At 53.8% G+C, this 18,904-nt stretch overlaps 1 protein-coding gene across 2 annotated transcripts in view; it reads left to right on the top strand.

The window, feature by feature from the left end:
* Positions 1 to 18,837, top strand: part of KIRREL3 (kirre like nephrin family adhesion molecule 3) — a 575,101-nt gene extending 556,264 nt beyond the window's left edge. Inside the window, exons 11-17 of one of the 2 annotated variants that reach the window (XM_017892264.1) lie at positions 1,833 to 1,933; positions 5,289 to 5,487; positions 7,011 to 7,046; positions 10,795 to 10,902; positions 13,063 to 13,172; positions 16,623 to 16,709; positions 17,310 to 18,828. In XM_017892264.1, the coding sequence (XP_017747753.1) occupies positions 1,833 to 1,933; positions 5,289 to 5,487; positions 7,011 to 7,046; positions 10,795 to 10,902; positions 13,063 to 13,172; positions 16,623 to 16,709; positions 17,310 to 17,753 (1,085 nt within the window). In that variant the 3' untranslated portion in view covers positions 17,754 to 18,828. Of the gene's footprint in view, positions 1 to 1,832; positions 1,934 to 5,288; positions 5,488 to 7,010; positions 7,047 to 10,794; positions 10,903 to 13,062; positions 13,173 to 16,622; positions 16,710 to 17,309 lie in introns of both variants that reach the window. The other variant, XM_017892265.1, reaches the window with a different exon arrangement.
* The last annotated feature ends 67 nt before the right edge of the window (positions 18,838 to 18,904 follow it).

Here is an 18,904-nt window from a genome sequence, read left to right as displayed (position 1 = left end):
TGTGTGTGTGTGTATGTGTGTGTGTCTGTCTCGGTGTGTCTGTGTGTGTGTGTGTCTGTGTGTGTGTGTGTCTGTGTGTGTGTGTGTCTGTGTGTGTGTGTGTGTGTCTGTGTGTGTGTGTCTGTGTGTGTGTCTGTGTGTGTGTGTTGGGGGTTTTTTTGTTTTGTTTTGTTTTGGTTTGGTTTGGTTTTTTTTGTTTGTTTGTTTTTGAGACAGAGTCTTGCTCTGTCGCCCAGGCTGGAGTGTAGTGGCGCGGTCTTGACTCACTGCAACCTCTGCCTCCCGGGTTCAAGCAATTCTCCTGCCTCAGCCTCCCAAGTAGCTGGGACTACAGACTCCTGCCACCACGTCCGGCTAATTTTTGTATTTTTAGTGCAGACGGGGTTTCACCATATTGGCCAGGCTGGTCTTGAACTGACCTGGTGATCCGCCCGCCTCAGCCTCCCAAAGTGCTAGAATTATAGGCGTGAGCCACCGCACCTGACCAGAAAAGGTTTTATAGTATCGTCACCTTTTAGTCCAGCAGCAAAACAAAGCACCATCCGGTTCCTAAAACATGAATCTCCTCATCTCTTTGGGTCCTAGACCTGTTGGAGCTAAAGGATTTGTAGGAAGGAGGGCAGCGCTCAGCCCATTCTTAAAGCCATGGAGGGTTCCCCATGCCCACCTCACGCTGCCCCAAGCCCTTTGCCTTCTCAGACTCAACAGAAGTCACCGGAGTGTCTCTAGTACCTTTTCTCCCTTGGCTGGGAGCTATTCATAGAAATGCAAATCTGCTTTAATTAAGGTGGCTAATAAACAGCAATTATGTTTGCAGCAATTTTTGTTTTGTTCCCGGCATAATTCTGCCTGTTCTCCAGATGCGTTGCTCCCAGCTCTCTTTCCTCTGGTATCTACCATCTAAGTCCCAACTGTTACCCCAGGAATTGAAAAGGGAGCATGACCGTTTCCGTCCCTACACCCATCCTTCAAACACCCAGCCCAGCCAGGAAGCCAGCAGAGCGAAGGCTAAACTAGCGGCTCCTTTTGCCTTTCACGGCCAGGCAGGCAGGCGTCACACGTGAAAGACTTGGATTAGGTAACAGGAGGAACTGGACAGGAGGTGCTGGGGAACAGGCTCCCCTCCACCAGGCCGACTCTCTTGGCTGTGCAATGTGGTGAATAAGGCAGGTGCTCTCAGAACCTGACACCCATAAACATGTGCCACACTCTGTGATATAACATTGGGGTCCGTTTGGGAGCCATGGCCTCACAGCGTATGCACGCCACCCGTCCAGGGTGATTCCCGCCCTTAGCAGGGGGACATCAACCATTTGTTCCCGTTGGCCCGGCTGGCCGAGGACCTCCCGTTTGTTAGGCAAGGGCGCCCTCTACTGGATGTCTGAGGAATGGTTTGCAGGGGTGCAGCTGGCTGAGGCGGGGGGAGTCCTCCTTCATCCAGACACCTCCCCACCTCCTTGCCAGGCTTACTACCTCCTCCCTAAAGCTTTCCCCGTCCGCCAGATAGAATTATTCTCTCTCCTCTGAAGTCGGTTAGCACTTTATCTGCACCGCTCCTGTAGTACTAAGACTCACCACCTTTTATTACAGTTATTTATATCTTCTGGGGATTCTGACTTAGAAGCATTCGCTCATGATCTCTTGAGAGGTTTATGACTGAATGCCTAATTTATCTCTGAGTCCCTACCTTGCACTTTACCTTGCACATACAGGCCTTCGGCAAATGTTTGCTGAATGCTTGGATTCGTGAATACACTTCTGAACCCACCCAAGAGGGCGCCAGCAGGGACGTGCCCTTCCCAGGTGCCTAATGGGACGCTGTCTCTCAACAGGACCCCCCATCATCTCCAGCACCCAGACCCAGCACGCCCTCCACGGCGAGAAGGGCCAGATCAAGTGCTTCATCCGGAGCACACCGCCGCCGGACCGCATCGTGAGTGCTCCAGGGGCGAGCGGGCGGGGGCCGGGCCAGCAGCCAGAAGGTCACTTTTGCCAATAGCTGGGTGGCCAGCCAGGCGGTGGCAATGCACACCTCCGAGGCTCCTTTTCCTTGCTGAGGAAAATTATACCTGCCTTGGCTGTCTTGGAAAAGCGTCGCGCGGACAAAATTGCAGGCCTTTCTCAGAATAGGCAGCGCTCTCCCAGGATTCATCTGCCATTCTGCTGAGCTCTGACCTGAACGGTTCTGACCAAATTCCGCATCCTAAGGGCAGAGGGGCACACGAGGGTAGTGGAGAGAAAAGACAAATGACTTCTTCCCTTTCCTGGGCTCCAGGCTAGTATTTAGCAAAATCTTAGAGTGCAGTTAATAGTTAGCAACTCCCTTTTGTGCCTCCCTGAGTCCTCCTTGCCAGGTCTCCATGGCCTTTACCGTCCATGGTAGCCTGCCCTGTTCCCTATCAATCATCCCCTCTAAAGTGACCATTCCATTCTCCCTCCCTTCTTCAAAGAACTTATCCCTGCAATGCAGCTAAGGCAACTGAGGAGTCCACCCTCAGCACCTCCTACCAGGTATTTGCTTGCTTTTTTTTTTTTTTTTTTTTTTTGAGATGGAGTCTCCCTCTATCACCCAGGCTGGAATGCAGTGGCACAATCTCGGCTCACTGTAACCTCCACCTCCCGGGTTCAAGCAATTCTCGTGCCTCAGCCTTCTGAGTAGCTGGGATTACAGGCATCTGCCACCATGCCCGGCTAATTTTTGTATTTTCAGGAGAGACGGGGTCTTACCACGTTGGTCAGCCTGGTCTCAAACTCCTGGGCTCAATTGATCCTCCTACCCCAACCTCCCAAAGTGCTGGGATTACAGGCATGAGCCACTGTGCCCAGCCAGTATTTGCATTTTTTTAAAGGGAGGGTCTTGCTGAGCACAGAGCCTCATGTCTGTAATCCCAGTGCTTTGGAAGGCTGAGGTGGGAAGATCAATTGAGCCTAGGAGTTTGAGATGAGCCTGGGCAACACAGTGAGACCCTGTCTCTACAACAAAGTTTAAGGTGAGAGCAGAGTCTTTTTTTTCTTTCTTTCTTTCTTTTTTGAGACAGAGTCTCACTCTATCACCCAGGCTGGGTGCAATGGCGCAATCTTGGCTCACTGCAACCTCCGCCTCCTGGGTTCAAGCAATTCTCCTGCCTCAACCTCCAGTAACTGGGATTACAGGCACCTGCCACCACACCCGGCTAGTTTTTTTGTATTTTTAGTGATCCAGCGGCAGAATCTTGTACTCAAATCCATCTGAAACTGGAGGGATCTCAGGCATGAAAACAAAGAAAAGTGAGCGTTTTATAGCACTACTGGGGGAAAACTATTATTTGTAGTAATTCCCAGTGTCTGGCAAAATCCTGCTAGAAGAATGCCCAGGGGTGGAGTGGGCAGGGCAGTTGTACCTTTTCACAAGGCAGCAGTGCAGGGAGGGTGGGGTTGGCCCAGATATGGAGCAGCTGAGGTCACTCTTAACCCGTTCATGCGGGGGCTGACACCCAGGCTGCACCAGTTGAAACTGTCATACTGTAAACTAAGATATTATTAGAGTATTATTGCCACTACACACTTTCTCAAGCATTCAGTTCATTCGATTTCTGAGATTCACAAAAAAAATTGCAAGAACTCACGAATAAAACTAATACCTATGCCTCGTCATTCACTTTACTCTTTAATGTTTTTAATTACAAATGTAACACATGCTCATTGTCAAATATTCCATTCACTCTTGGACATTTTCACATCTTCTCTCCAGAAATATCTGATTCTAGGCCAGCAGTTCTCGCTGGTCCCCGGGGACATTTGGCAGTGCCTGGAGACATTTTGGTTGTCATTACTTGGAGGATACTCCTGGCACCGGGTGTGTAGGGGCCAGGGTGCTGCTGACATCCTGCAGTGCCTGGGACAGCCCCACAGCCAGGAATGGGTCAGTCCAGCATGACAATAGCACCAAGTTTGAGAAACTCAGTCCCTCTCATCAGCCCTAAACCAGGGTGTGCGAGGCGCTTACACGATGAGGTGCAGACAGTGTATGTGGCCGGCTCTGAAAACTGTTAACCAGCAGCCCTGTAAACTAAAGTAGACAAAGGTGATCGCAGACACAGCTCTGTAGACACATTTCTCACACAGACATACAACGTCACACAGGTAGACGCATTCATGGGGCTGCTGTCCTCACACCCACCCAGGCAGCCGCAGTCCCAGGGGACACTTGTGTGGAGGCGCAGGGCGCAGGCCAGCAGGGCGCCCACTTTGCCCAGAAAGATGCTCCCCAGGCCCCCTTCTGGGATGGAAAGACCCTCTGAGGATGCCCCGGAGTACGTGTGTGTGCTTGTGCTTGTGAATTGTGTACATATGTGGTGTGGGTGTGTTGTCGTGTATGTGTGTCAGAGCATATGTGAACATGTATATCTGTCGGTGGTGTGTGTACTTGTGTGTGTGAGCACATGGTGTTGTGTATGTCATAGTGTGTGTACCTGTATGTACACATGATGGTGTGTGTATGGCGAATGTGTACATGTGTTGCAGTGTGTGTTGTGGTACATACATGCGTGTAAGCATGCTTGTATGGTGTATTATGGCATATGGTGTGTGCATCTTGGTGTGTGTGTGCATGTGTACATGTATTTGGGGGAGTGTCTGTGCGTTGCATGTAGATGTGGTGTCGTGTCTGCCATGTGTATGTACATGTCTGTATCATGTTTTTAGTGTGATGTGCATGTATTGTGATGTGTGTATGTATGTTGTGGCATGTGCACATGTGTGCAGGCATGGGTGCGATGTGATGTGTGTGATTTGGTGTATGCATGTGCTGTGATGCATATTTATGTGTGTTGTGGTACATGTACTTGCGTATGCATGTTTGTGGTGCGTGTGCACAAACCTGTGTGTATACACATTGGTGGTATGTGTATGTTGTGATGTGTGTTATAGTGGGTGCACATTTGTGGTGTGTGTGCAAAGCTGTGTGTACATATTTGTGGGGTGTGTGGTATGTATATAAAGGTGCTGACCATGTGTGCGGTGCTGTGCATAGACATGTGTGTGTTGTGTGTGCACATGTGTACATGCATGTTTGTGCTGTGTGGGATGTTGTGCATGTGCATGTGTGGTGATGTGTGTTGTGTGTGCACCTGCATGTGTGCATATTCGTGGTGTGTGGCGTGTGTGCCTGCATACATACCCGAGTGTACATGTGTTAGTGTGTGGCAGTGAGCATGAACATGAGCAGGGCAGTGGCACTGTGACTCTGGTGTGGGCGTGTCCTGGGCCCCTCTGGTGGAGTCTGCTCCTGATTCTGCACCCCCGGACAGGCCTGGTCCTGGAAGGAGAACGTTCTGGAGTCGGGGACATCGGGGCGCTACACGGTGGAGACCATCAGCACCGAGGAGGGCGTCATCTCCACCCTGACCATCAGCAACATCGTGCGGGCCGACTTCCAGACCATCTACAACTGCACGGCCTGGAACAGCTTTGGCTCCGACACCGAGATCATCCGGCTCAAGGAGCAAGGTGAGAGCTGCCAGGGCCGTGAGGGAACGATGAACGATGGAACCAGAGGGGCCCTCTCCTCGCCTATGGCAGGGCCCGGGTGGCTGCAAGGTGGGCCGGGGCCCAAGGACAAGCCACAGTGCTCCTCCTGGCCGACCACACAGCCTAGCCAGCCAGAAGCCTCCTCAGCCAGGCTCTCGCTGAAGCAAGGGCCACTAGCCTCCACCAGGAACCAAGAAAGGGAAGAACACAGCTCAGAGTGGCAGCCCTTGAGGGCGATACTTCAGTAGGAGGTGACCACAGCAGTGAGCAGGCGGGTGGCAATGCTGCCCAGCAGCCTCCAGAGGCCCTGGCTTCTGTGCCCTGCCCTCCGCCGTGGGCCCTGGTCTGACACCAAAGTGCCCTTTGGGAGGTGTCATACCTGGGTGGAGCGTGGGATATACTGGTATGGGTGTGCTGGGAACCTGGCCCAGCCACAGTTAAGATGACAAGCCCATCCAGTTACTCAGACAGAAGTCCCACAGAGGGCACCCACTCCAAAGCTAAGGGGTTGGGCTTGTTTGTCCAGATCCCTAGGGTCGGGGGCTGGGCTCACACCACCTGCAGACCTAGGAGGCACAGGGACCCCTGTGTCCCAAAGGCAGCGCTGGGCAAAGCAGCCGGGTGGGTGAGAAGGAGGAGGAAGAAGCCTCACCCCACTGAGCCCCCGTGCGCTGACGTCCCAGCTCCTGGTCAAAGATGCTCAGATCTCCAGCGTCTGCTCGGAGTTCTCAGGCACAGACAGCAGGATGGGGAGCCTTGGAGGGGCACGGAGGGGTGGCTCCGGAAGCTCCACCACAGCCAGCAGCAAGCTGGGTTCTGAGAGGGGTGGTCAATCTTGCCCTTTTGCCAGCAGGGGCTAAGCCATGGTGGACCAGGGATTCGTGCTCAGCTGGGCCTGGGCCTTTGGATGGGCCTCGGGCGCCCAGGAGGCCTCAGTCCTGGCAGTCTCTGACACCCTCTTAGGTAAAGGCCCATTCGCAGGCTGTCAGGCCCAGCAAGAGATTCTAGGCCAAGTGGGTGGTCTCAGTAGGGTCCCCAGGCCTCCGTGGACCACACCCGGATCACACCTATGGGTGAAATCACACAGTATCTCCCAACACCTCTTCCCTAATAGGTGCTGCTTTGCATAATGCTTTGCACATAATTTGCATAATATCATCCACACATCATCCCAAACCTTCCTGGTCCCCTGTTGCCTACCCTCCGTGTCTTCTCCTTGGTGCCCCCACCCCCATGCCCTCCCCCAAGTGTTCTCACCCCAACCTTCCCAGACCCCTCCGAGACATGATTTCTCTCTCTGGTCCCTAGCCCCTGCAGAGTCTCTAAGTCAGTCTGAGTGAACTCCAAGTTCAACTGGGCTAGCCTGGATCTGTTGGGGGTCCCAGAGACATGACTGGGAAAGGAACCCCTCACCCAGCCCCCCTCAAGCAGCTAATCCCCAGTCCCACCCCACCCTGGCCAGCCAGGCCCTGGCTGTAGACGCTTGCTTTATTTCCAAACAGGTTCGGAAATGAAGTCGGGAGCCGGGCTGGAAGCAGGTACGGAAGGAGATGATGAGAATGCCCCTGGGCAGGGGGTGGGGGAAGGGACTTCTTGGCTAGCTGGGGAGGGAACCCAGCAGGGGGTAGGGAGGCCTGTGCTGGCCAATAATGTCTCTGCCCTCCCCCATCCTGAGGGTTTAGTGTAGTCAGAGCAGCGGGGCGGGGGGTCCCAGCCATTTTGGGCCTAGGGACCCCAGAGACCTGTCTCCTGCCTGCCGCTGGAACCCACAACTCCTTCCGTTCTGGGACACTGACTCTCGCTCTTCCCTGCTCCATTCCTTCCATCCTTTCTCTTTGGGAGCCCTGACTCCTGGCCTCTGGGGTCAGCTGGCCTCTGGGGTCAGCTGGTCCCTGTCCTGACTGCCTTCTGCTTCCAGGCTCTCTCCGACCCTTCCTACTTCTGCACATCATCACCAGCTTGGCCACTGCTTCCCAGGACGCCGGGGGCCCCAGCCCCTGCTGTGGCTTGTGCATCCATGCTTGCTGTTTGCCACCCCTCCCTACTCCTGCAGTCCCCGTGGAGGTGTCATCTCACCCCAGGCTGAGGCTGCAGGGCAGCGCCTCCCTCCCCAGGCACACACAGCAAAGCAGTCATCATGTCCCCTGGGTAGAGTTGCTCTCAACCCCACCTCCAAGCAGAAAAACAGAAAAGAGAATTAGGAACAGCAAGCTAGGCTCTATGGCCATGCTGAAGACTTGAGTGGTCCTCCACCCTGGGCCTCCTGCCACACTGGCCCCTGGCCCGTGTTACCTCCTCAAGCTCCACGTGGGATCCTCGTGCCCCTGCCTCTGCCCCTCCTGGCAGACATGCCCCTATCAGAGCACCAACCCAGGGTGCAGGTTGCTCACAGAGGCCCCTGCAGCCCACGCTGGGGCAACCCAGAAAGCTGCCAGCCTCCCGCTGCGTTCTCCCCAGGTCCATGCTAATGCCGAGGGTGGTGCCTCCTGTCTCCGTGTCTCCTGTGTCTGCGGACACTCATCCGGACCTCCCCAACACCCTCTCCCCTCGGTGGCTGACTCCTGGTGCCTGGCACACCTCCTTGGATGGAGGGCAGGCTGAGCGGGGACAGCCCCTCCCTCCAGTCCCTCTCCAGGGGCCATGCAGGGAAGGCTCTGTGCAGAGAGGAGGGGCCTGCACAGCACCCTAGGCCAAACCTGAGGAAGCCAGGCAAGGAGGAAACACACACAGGCAGGCTGGGGACTGGAAAGGGATGCCATCCCCGGGCACTCACCCCCACAGGACGCCCTGCTCTCCCCCTGTCCACCTGCCTGGGGACTGTTGTCCAGCTAAGAGGGCGCCCCGCCCCCAGCCGTCAGCAGCATGTGGAAACATGGGCTGGGGATCCCAGGATCGGAAGGCACCTTCAGTGCCGCTGCCCAGCTCTCCAGGCTGCAGACAAGGCCCTGAGGCCCAGAGGTGTTAAGGAGCCTTCCATGGGCATGTTTTGGCTCTGAGCTCTGCTGAGACAAGCCCTGTGTTTTTCCAAGGAAACTTACCAGGAATCTGAGGAGAAACCAACCCAAATCCATCCAATTCCAAAGCAGACAGTCAATGAGCTGCCAAAGCCGTTTCCCTTTCCTCATGGAACTGAAACCTAGAGACATTGTCATCTATTGGGCCAGGCAAGCTCAGCTGAGTCCCAGCCCCTTTTCTCAGTCTGACTCTTGAACCAACTTGGGCACCTCGCGTTTCAACCCCTAAGTGTCTACCACTCCACTTCCTCTTGGTCCCCTGCCCGTCACCCCTGCAGTTGTCCTGGCCACTAATTGGTAGGTAACGAATGGCTTCGTGTGCAAGTTCTGGGGTGGCAAAGGGATGTGCCAGCTTAACTAACAACACTGCCAGCCAGGGGCGCCAGCTTCCTCTGGCCAGAGGGCAAATGGCTGCCCCCTGCCTCCTCCCAGCAGCATCTTCAGAGGCCAGGGTTTGAGGTCTTTCTCCTCTCTTTAAAGAAAAAGACAACGAAAGGCTTGTTGGCTGTAACAAGCTAGTTACACCGATACCTAGTTGCCCCCAGTCGCCCACACTGACGAATGCAGGGTAGGCTGGGGAGGTGCTCAGTCTTTAAAAGGAGCTTTCCTGGCCTTTAAGACTGTGAACTGCTGATCAGGCACAGTGGCTCACGCCTGTAATCTCAGCACTTTTGGAGGTTGAGGCGGGCAGATCACCTGAGGTCAGGAGTTTGAGACCAGCCTGGCCAATATGGTGAAACCCCATCTCTACTAAAAATACAAAAACTAGCCAGGCATGGTGGCATGTGCCTGTAATCCCAGCTATTCGAGAGGCTGAGTCAGGAGAATCACTTGAACCCAGGAGGCAGAGGTTGCAGTGAGCTGAGATCATGCCACTGCATGGGTGTCACAGCCAGACTCCGTCCCAAAAATAAAAGACTGTGAACTGCTGGTGTCCCCTTCCCAGGTAACAACAACAGCAAACACCAAACAGGGCTGGGTGCCAGACTCTGCTCCGAGGCCTCTGCCCACACTCACCCAGGTCAAGCCCATAACAACTCTCAGAGGGGCGGTAGCATTGTCCCCACTCTACAGATATAAGAGAGGCAAAGTCAGCTGCTCAGAAGAAGGGATGGAGCCAGGACTCGGAGCAGCGGCAGCCTGGGCAGTACCGAGCATATGAGATGTGGAGGATCTCACTTGTCACTCTGTGGGTGGAGCTGGACAGGGTGGGAGTGGGGTGAGCGGAGGGGCGAGGGCAGTGACGGGAGACCTAGATTGACCCTGGCTGTGTAGCTCCTGTGTGTCCCTGGCCAAATCATTTGACTTCTCTGGACCTCAGTGAGAGCCCCAAGCTGTCCCCGCCCCAGCATTCTCTGGTTCTATTCCTGATGGACTCCTCATGGCCCCAGATCGTGTGCTCAGGCCCCACTTGCAGACCTAGAAGGGCCAGAACTGTCTGGAAGATCACCCCCAACTCCATCCTTACCCTCCCTGTCCCTACCCCCACTCGGCTTGGGCAGGAGACAGGCTGCAGAGACTCAGCAGGGGTGAGGGCTTGCCTACCCAGTGTGTGGGCCTCTCTTGCCGAGAGGGGTGCAAGGATGCTCAGAGGGGAGGCCTCCAGGGAGAAGCTGCAGACCTGGAGATGGAGGGAAAGGGGCCTCTCTCCTTAAAGAGGTTGCAGTGGAGAAGCTGTAACCCTGCTCCCTGGCCCCTGAGACTTGGACACCTGAGGGCCACAACTGATGCCCAGCAGACCTGCGGGGAAGCTGCTTAGACCTGGAAACACTAAGAGCCGGATGTCCTCTGTATTCACCTGAGAAAGGGAAGGGAAGGAGAGAACATACTGAACAAACAAGGGCAGTGACCATAGTCGTTTTTCAAAAAAAGCCAAGGCCTATGACTCACTGGCCAAAGTGTGATAGAGCATTCCTGTTTAATGCCAGAGAGAGCTCCATCGTGCCAGCCTCACCCTTCATCTCCGGTCCTCCTGTCCCCTGGCCCTCCCTTCTCCGTGTCTGCCTGCCTCGCTCTCCTTCCTCTGCCCTTTGCCCCAGTTCCCCCGCCCTCTCCCCCACCCACCAAGCCCCCGTGTCCTCCACCCTGGTCTTTGCAGTCCCAGCTAGAGCTGAACCCGGTTGGACTCGGCCTGTGCCTGCCCAGGCCCGACTGAGGCATTTCCTAGGAGGGCCCCATGTGGCAGGGGCTGTGCCCACAGGAACGGGGTGAGATCTTGGGGGGATAGGCCATTCCCCATCCCTCGTCAGCTGTGCCCGCTTCTCTCCCACAGAGTCTGTGCCGATGGCCGTCATCATTGGGGTGGCCGTAGGAGCTGGCGTGGCCTTCCTCGTCCTTATGGCAACCATCGTGGCCTTCTGCTGTGCCCGTTCCCAGAGAAGTACGGGAGGGAGATCCGGGATCTCAGGGAGGGGGACAGAGAAAAAGGCCAGGCTTAGGCTGCCCCGGAGAGCAAGTAAGCAGGAGTGCAATGAACAGGGGTCCTAACAGTGCTGTGAGCTCCTGGGACAGGGATTGGGTCTGATGTATCGGTGTATGTGAGCCTGGGCAACATGGCGTCTGGCAGAGTGGGCAGTAGGCTGAGGTTGACCTGGACTAGACTGAGCTTCATCTGCAGGGCAGCCAGCATTTTGGATTGAATACATAGCTCTTTCGATCAGGAACTGTACAGAAAGATAGGGGGAAAAGTGGTTTGTGGTTTGATCCTTGCTCTACAAGAGCTGTTAGTCTAGGAAGACCCCATCTATACAACAAAATAAAAATAAACTAAAGAGCTGCTAGTCTCACCAGAAAAATCGGGTCACTCACATAGCTGTGGGGGAGTGGATGGGAAAGCAATAAAGGAAATGCTTTCAGCAAACTTTTAAAGGTCTTCAGTGATTGCCAATAAAATTCTAGTGTTTGTGCATGCTTGAAGAATTGCATGCACCCAGGAGATATGTGTGAGAGATTGGATGGCAGAGAACAGGTGAAGACAATGGAGACACAGTGTTCCAGTCCCACCCTGGGCCAGCCACAGCAATTCCAGGCCTTGGTTTCCTCATTTATAATGAGAATATGACCCTGATGACCCCATCTGGCACTAACATTGTATAAGTGTAATGCACAAAATGAATCACCGGAATGGTCTCCTCCTCTTCCACTCAGCAGCCTGCACATGTCTGAAGAAAGCTGTTCCCCTTGCGTTTTCTGCACTCCGAGCTAAGCAGCCTTGGCTCTCATGACCACCCCAGCAATAATGTGGTCTCAGGACCTCTATCACCACCCTCTCAGTGGAAATTATAGGGGAGCATATAAATATATACACATACACATATATATACACACATATATATGCATATATATATAATATATATATATGATTTTTTAAATATAGAGTCTCTCTCTTTTGGCCATGCTGGAGTGCAGTGACATGATCTCAGCTCACTGCAACCTCCGCCTCCCAGGTTCAAGCAATTCTCGTGCCTCAGCCTCCTGAGTCACTGGGATTACAAGCGTGTGCCACCATGCCTGGCTATTTTTTTAATTTTTTTGCAGAGACAGGGTTTCACCATGTTGCCCAGGCTGGTCTCAAACTCCTGGCCTCAAGTGGTCTGCCTGCCTCAGCCTCCCAAAGTGCTGGGATTACAGGCATGAGCCACAGCGCCAGCTCCTCAAGAATTCCCCTTTTTTTTTTTCTCTCTCTCTCTTTTGAGACGGAGTCTTGCCCTGTTGCCCAGGCTGGAGCGCAGTGGCACAATCTCAGCTTACTGCAACCCCCGCCTCCCGGGTTCATTCAAGTGATTCTCATGCTCAGCCTCCCCAATAGCTGGCATTACAGGCGCCCACCACCACGCCCAGCTAATTTTTGGATTTTTAATAGAGACAGGGTTTCACCATGTTGGTCAGGCTGGTGTCAAACTCCTGACCTCGTGATCTGCCCATGTTGGCCTCCCAAAGTGCTGGGATTACAGGTGTGAGCCACCGCACCCAGCCAAGAATTTTCTAACAGAGTTCTCCAACTAGAAACAGGCTGCCTCCTGCAGAAGTAGCAGTAAAGCTTCCATCACGCAGGCGTCGACAGAGAAGCCGCCCAGCGCCTCAGGGGTGTTTCTCTTTAGATGGGAGTTGGCCATGGGCAATTTAAGGTCCTTTCCAACACTGAGATTTGTGGTTCTATGAATGGAGGGATCGGAGTCTGCCTGGTAGAGTAAGTCAGAGAAGAATTCTAGAAGGAAGTGAGAATTCAGTAGGATGAAAAGGACCTAGCTCAGTAAGGTGGGCAAGTGGCTGAAGACAATCTTTCAAGCCAAGGGTGCATGGCTGAGAGACATGTGACAGGAGCCAGGCCGCCATGGGGTCAGCCTCCTCTGAGGCCCAAATGCCCACAGTATCTCCATATGAAGGTTCTGTTGGTGGGGGGCCAGTGAAGCTGCTGAGTTCAGGGGCTGAAGGGGAAATGCAGAGGGTGGCAGAGCGGAAGCAGGGGACTGCAAGGGAGCTTGACATCTCAAAAGTAAGAACTAAATCTATCATCTCTACTTTACTATTTTATCTCCAGATCTCAAAGGTGTTGTGTCAGCCAAAAATGATATCCGAGTGGAAATTGTCCACAAGGAACCGGCCTCTGGTCGGGAGGCTGAGGAGCACTCCACCATCAAGCAGCTAATGGTAAGAATGTGATTACACCCCATCCTATCCCGTGACCCCATTCCCAGAAGGTCCTGGGACTAGAGGCTTCTCAATGACCTAGATGCTTCCAAAAAGCAAAGCAGTGGTCAAGATGCCCCCCGCCCACCCCACAATAGGTGAGGCACACACTGTCAGCCAACAAATGTGATTGTGTGCCTGCTATACTGTGCTTGTGTTCTGGGAGACTCAAAGGCATCTAAGATGCAGTGCAGGCCAGGCGCAGTGGCTCACGCCTGTAATCCCAACACTTTGGGAGACCGAGTTGGGAGGATCACTTGAGGTTAGAAGTTCAAGACCAGCCTGGCCAACATTGTGAAACAACATTTCTACTAAAAATACAAAAATTAGCTGGGTGTGGTGGCGGGCACCTGTAATCCCAGCTACTAGGGAAACTGAGGCAGGAGAATTGCTTGAACCCGGGAGGTGGAGGTTGCAGTGAGCTGAGCTCAGGCCACTGTACCCCAGCCTGGGTGAGAGTGAGACTCCATCTCAAAACAACAACAACGAAAAAGTTGCAGTCCAGCCTTCAGAGAGCCTGGCTCTTCCGTAAGGAGAAAAGACATAAGCATAAATTGCCACAATATGCTGTTATATAACATATAATCCCCTACCCCACCCTCTGCACACACACACATAGCTATTATAGATATTCAATACAAGTCCTCTCCCTCATCCGCCACACCCCACCAAAACAAAGTCTGCATGAAACACAGGTTCCTCCTTGGGGACTGGACTGCAGGTGAACTCATCACTTCTCCAGCCACATTAAGCCTGCTCCTCCTCTTCCGAATCCCCATTTATGGGCCATCATCTACCCAGTTGTCCAAGCAGAAACTAAGACAACCATGCTAGAAGTTTCTGGTTGCCTTGGTTGTAACATGTTGGAGTGGAGGCGGCGAAGCAAGGGATACAGTAGATGGGCTTTTTGGTGCCTCAGGGTCCTCATCCATGAAATGGGTCTGAAAGCCACAGTATATAGGGCTGTGGTGAGGGTGAAGTGGGCAAAACTCAGAAGGGCTTGAAGCCCATGGAACACAATAAGTGCTCAACAAATATTAGCTATTTATGTTGCTAGAGGGTGAGCAGCTGCTGCTGTGTTAATCCTGGGGTCTTCGGAGCCTTACACAGACCCTGGTAGAGGCTCACAGACCTTTACTGAATCAAACTGACTTTTCCCTTGGCTACGCTTACTCTCTCCAATCGATTCTCAGGTCCTGTCAATTCCACTTCAAAAAGTGTCTCAAGTGTGTGCCCCACCTGTCCTCCACCATTACTTCTTTACTTCTGGCCTCGTCCTTCCTCCCCTGAATGATTACAGCAGCCTCCCAGTTGGTCTCAGCCTTCTAGTCTTTTGTCTCTTTTCTCAATCCACCCTCGAGAGCCTTGAGAAAACAGTCTTTCTAAAATGCAAATCTGGTCCTGTTACTTGCCCACTTAAAATTCCTCGGTGGCTCCCCACATCTGCTGGACAAAGTCCAACTTCCGGGTGTGTCATCAGGGCTCCTCAATGCCAGGCAGCCACCAACCTCTCCAGCTCCATTTTCCGGCCAAGTGCATCTGGCCTTCCAGACATGCCAAAGAGCTTGATTCCTGGCCTTCGAGTCTTCTAGACTTCAAAGACCTGTGCACCGGCTGTTCCCTCTGCCTGCTAATTTTGTCTGTTGAATTTCACATTCTCCTATAACAATCAACTCCAAGATGTTCCGGCCTTGTCCTCCCCACCCCTGGCAGAGCTGTGCACCTTCTGCTCTCCCAAAACACTTTGTATGTGCCTCCTTTATAGTGCATTCCCCCAATTCCATGTTAGCTTCCCCAGTTATCCCAGAGTTCCTCGAGGGCAAAGGTCATGTTCGAGTCTATGCTCATCTATTTCCCCTGGGGCCTAACACAGGGCCTGACACAGTGGAGTGTTTAATTTTACGAGGGAGGAAACCACAGCCTAGACCTCAGAAGGGATGATGTCTCTATACTTAAGCTTAATCAGGTGTGTCCTTCATCCCAAATGGGACCTTGAATTCTCTCCCACCGGGACATTCTGTTTGCCTCAGACTGTCTCCACATCCCTTAGTCCAAACCCACAGGCAAGAGTGGGGGCCGGGCCGCTCAGTGTCAGGTGGGAGCAGAAGGGACTTGCTGAGGGCTCAGGGCTAAGCCACCCCTTGAGGAGATGGTCATTCTCCCATTCCTTTCACCTCCTGGCCCCAAGACAGACCCATCCGCAAGGAGAGGCAGACTTAGAAATTGAATCTGATGGGAAAGAAGGTCTCCAATCCAGACAGTGTCAGAGCATTTACTGGAAAAATGAACCACGTGGTCTCCTTAGTGAGGAGGCAGCAGGGTGGCAGCACCTTGGCTGATTCCACGGGGCTCCGAAAAGAAACGACGGAAGCAAGTTGCAAGAGAGAAGAAACATCCTGGCCCAGAGAGTAGGAGGGAACCTACTACCTATACCGTGAAACTAGCAGAGAGACGCATGGCAAGCCTCTCGTGTGTCACAGGTTAAGCATCACTGTGGTTATTCAGGTTAATTCATACGCCCACTGTGTGTGGAGTATGCTTTTTCATCTTATGTCTAATAATTATGTTAATTTTTAGTAATTTAGAGCTAAGCCACTTTGCCTATTCATTCAACATATACACACCATCTGAAGCAGCTCTATTGTGTACTGTGCTAGGCACTGTGCTAGGCACTGGCAAATCAAATAATTAAGAGATTCCATCCCAAAAGCATGCAAGGTCAGTGACCACAACATGCAAAGCACTGAACCAGGTGTGGGGGTACCCAGAAACAAGCAGGAAGTGATCTTTGCCCTCAGGCTGTTTGGCATCTCTAAGGAAGATAACTTTTCATTAGAATAACAGATGTGGCCCGTGTCGCCAGCATCTCACAGATGGTTATTCCTTGTGGCTCCTTAAGGCCTGCACTAGGCCTGCACGCTGGAGAAGAAACTGCCCTAAGGAGCCTGGCCGTGCCCAGTGGTTGACATTCTGAAATTATTTATCTGCAAGTCCATCTCCCTGATGAGCAGAGCTGTATCTTAATGTACGTTCATCTGTGGATCCCTGGTCCTTAGCAGAGCACCTGGCGGCATTTTACAACAAACGTTCAGTGAATGGAATTGAATCAGGCATGTGAGATCTCTGGTGATGCCCTCGCCCAAGCGAGGAAAGTATGGCCTCGGATACCTGCCCCTCGCCTCCCCTAACTGCCCCTCACCTCACCGACCCACCCATCCCCCTCAACTGCTTCCCTGTCTCCTAGGATGGGGGTCCAGGAACTCCTCCTGAGTCTTTCACATGGTCCAGGCATTGAGGGGTTGTGGGGCTTATATAGGGCAATCTTTTGAGTTTCTGATCTCATCTTTTCCTTGGGGGAAGTGGAGGTTTAGCTACCTCCTATCCACTGAGCAGCCTTTTTTTGGGTTGCAGATGGACCGGGGTGAATTCCAGCAAGACTCAGTCCTGAAACAGCTGGAGGTCCTCAAAGAAGAGGAGAAAGAGTTTCAGAACCTGAAGGTAAGAAGGGCCCCAGGTTATAAGACACAGCTGTGGAATCTGCTCTTAAGGTCTGATGGCCCAAACCCCAAATCTATACATCAAATGACAGCAAGTCGAGAAGGCCAGAGACCAGCTTGGTGGCAGGTACCCATCCCTGCCTAAGGCACCTGCTCTCTCCACCCCAATGCTGAGGAGGCTGAGAGAGCTAATGCTGAGACTCCCCAGTTCTCTTCCATAGCCTCCTCACATGTAGATTCAAAATGAAGCATCCACGTTCTGGATAAAAACAATTAAAAAGTCTGACTTTCAAATGACCTTGCATCGCCCTGACATAAACCCAGTCAAGAGCCTCTTTGCTTCCCTCCTTTGGCCCTCACCCTTGCCGGCCCTCCCCACCTGGGGTCCGCAGTTCTTCTGCCGTCTCCTGTTCAGTGTCCTTCTGCCTCTGCACCCTCCCCGCAGCTGTTCACCCCCGAGTTTGCTCCCTACCAGGTCACTCCCTTCCTCCTGTTTTCCCTCTTCCCTCCCCGCATAAGAGGACGGGCTCAGCCTGGAAACCCCAGCCACGTTCAGTGGAGGCTCCACCAGGTGATGCTCCTCTTTCTCTCGCCCACCCAGGACCCCACCAATGGCTACTACAGCGTCAACACCTTCAAAGAGCACCACTCAACCCCAACCATCTCCCTCTCCAGCTGCCAGCCCGACCTGCGTCCTGCGGGCAAGCAGCGTGTGCCCACTGGCATGTCCTTCACCAACATCTACAGCACCCTGAGCGGCCAGGGCCGCCTCTACGACTACGGGCAGCGGTTCGTGCTGGGGATGGGCAGCTCGTCCATCGAGCTTTGTGAGCGGGAGTTCCAGAGAGGCTCCCTCAGCGACAGCAGCTCCTTCCTGGACACGCAGTGTGATAGCAGCGTCAGCAGCAGCGGCAAGCAGGACGGCTATGTGCAGTTCGACAAGGCCAGCAAGGCTTCTGCCTCCTCCTCCCACCACTCCCAGTCCTCGTCCCAGAACTCTGACCCCAGTCGACCCCTGCAGCGGCGGATGCAGACTCACGTCTAAGGATCACACACCGCGGGTGGGATGGGCCAGGGAAGAGGGCAGGGCAAGTTCCGGTTGTCCAGGGACGCGGGGTACTTTGCAGAGGACCCCAGAACTGGCCACCTCCAGGACAGCCTCTCAGCACCTCTGCCACCGCCTTCCTTCGAAGCTCTGATCAAGCACAAATCTCGGTCCCCAGGTGCGGTGTGCCAGAGGTGGGCGGGTGGGGAGATAGACAGAGGCCGAGGCCGAGTGCGCTGTGCTCAGTGCTGGACACCATGTCCCCGGCCCTTTCCTGGAGGCCCCTCTACCACCTGCTCTGCCCACAGGCACAAGTGGCAGCTATAACTTTGCTTTCACGAAACTGCGGTCCACTCTCTGGTCTCTCCGTGGGCTCTACCCCTCGCTGACCACAAGCCCTCCCTACCCCTGTGCCTGTGCTCCCATACAGCCCTGGGGAGAAGGGGATGAGGTCTTCCCAGCACTGAGCTGCCCCAGAAAGCCCGGCTCCCCACTGCTGTTCAGAGCCCATACCCTGGAGGCTGAGAAGCCAGAAATGGCCTTGGCTAAAGGAGCCTCTCTCTCACCAGGATGGCCGGGAGCCCACCCCCAATTTGTTTGGTGTTTTGTGTCCATACTCTTGCAGTTCTGTCCTTGGACTTGATGCCTCTGAACTCTGCGGTGGGACCGGCCCCATCAGAGCCTGGTGCACTGGGGGGAGGGAGGGAGGAGGGAGCCTGTGCTTATGGAGCACCTGGCCCGGCGTGCCCCTCCTGGGCTGTGTGACCCCAGCCTCCCCACCCACCTCCTGCTTTGTGTACTCCTCCCTTCCCCCTCAGCACAATCGGAGTTAATATGAGAAGTGCGGGAGCTTTTCTGGTCGGGGTTCTCTGAACAGTTATGGAGAGAGTGCTTCCTGCGAGGTGTGGCATTTGAAGGGGCTGGAGGGCAGGTCTTTAAGATGGCAAGACTGCCCTTCTCAGCTCACCAACACAGGAACGACGATCCTGTCTTCAGTAAGGCTCCACGAGAAGAGAGGAAGTATATCTACACCTCACCCCTCCCAGTCACCACCTGAGAATAAATGTTAGGGACAGTACTCCAACATGTTTGTTCTGTTCTTTTGTTCCTACAAAGCACCACAGGAAGAACCCAAGAGCTCACAGAATGCG

Source organism: Rhinopithecus bieti, unplaced genomic scaffold (assembly GCF_001698545.2).
Source record: "Rhinopithecus bieti isolate Rb0 unplaced genomic scaffold, ASM169854v2 scaffold_20150, whole genome shotgun sequence".
NCBI classification, from domain to species: domain Eukaryota; kingdom Metazoa; phylum Chordata; class Mammalia; order Primates; family Cercopithecidae; genus Rhinopithecus; species Rhinopithecus bieti.
The sequence above is the reverse complement of the archived record's forward strand: the minus strand, read 5'-3'. Positions and strand labels throughout refer to the sequence as shown.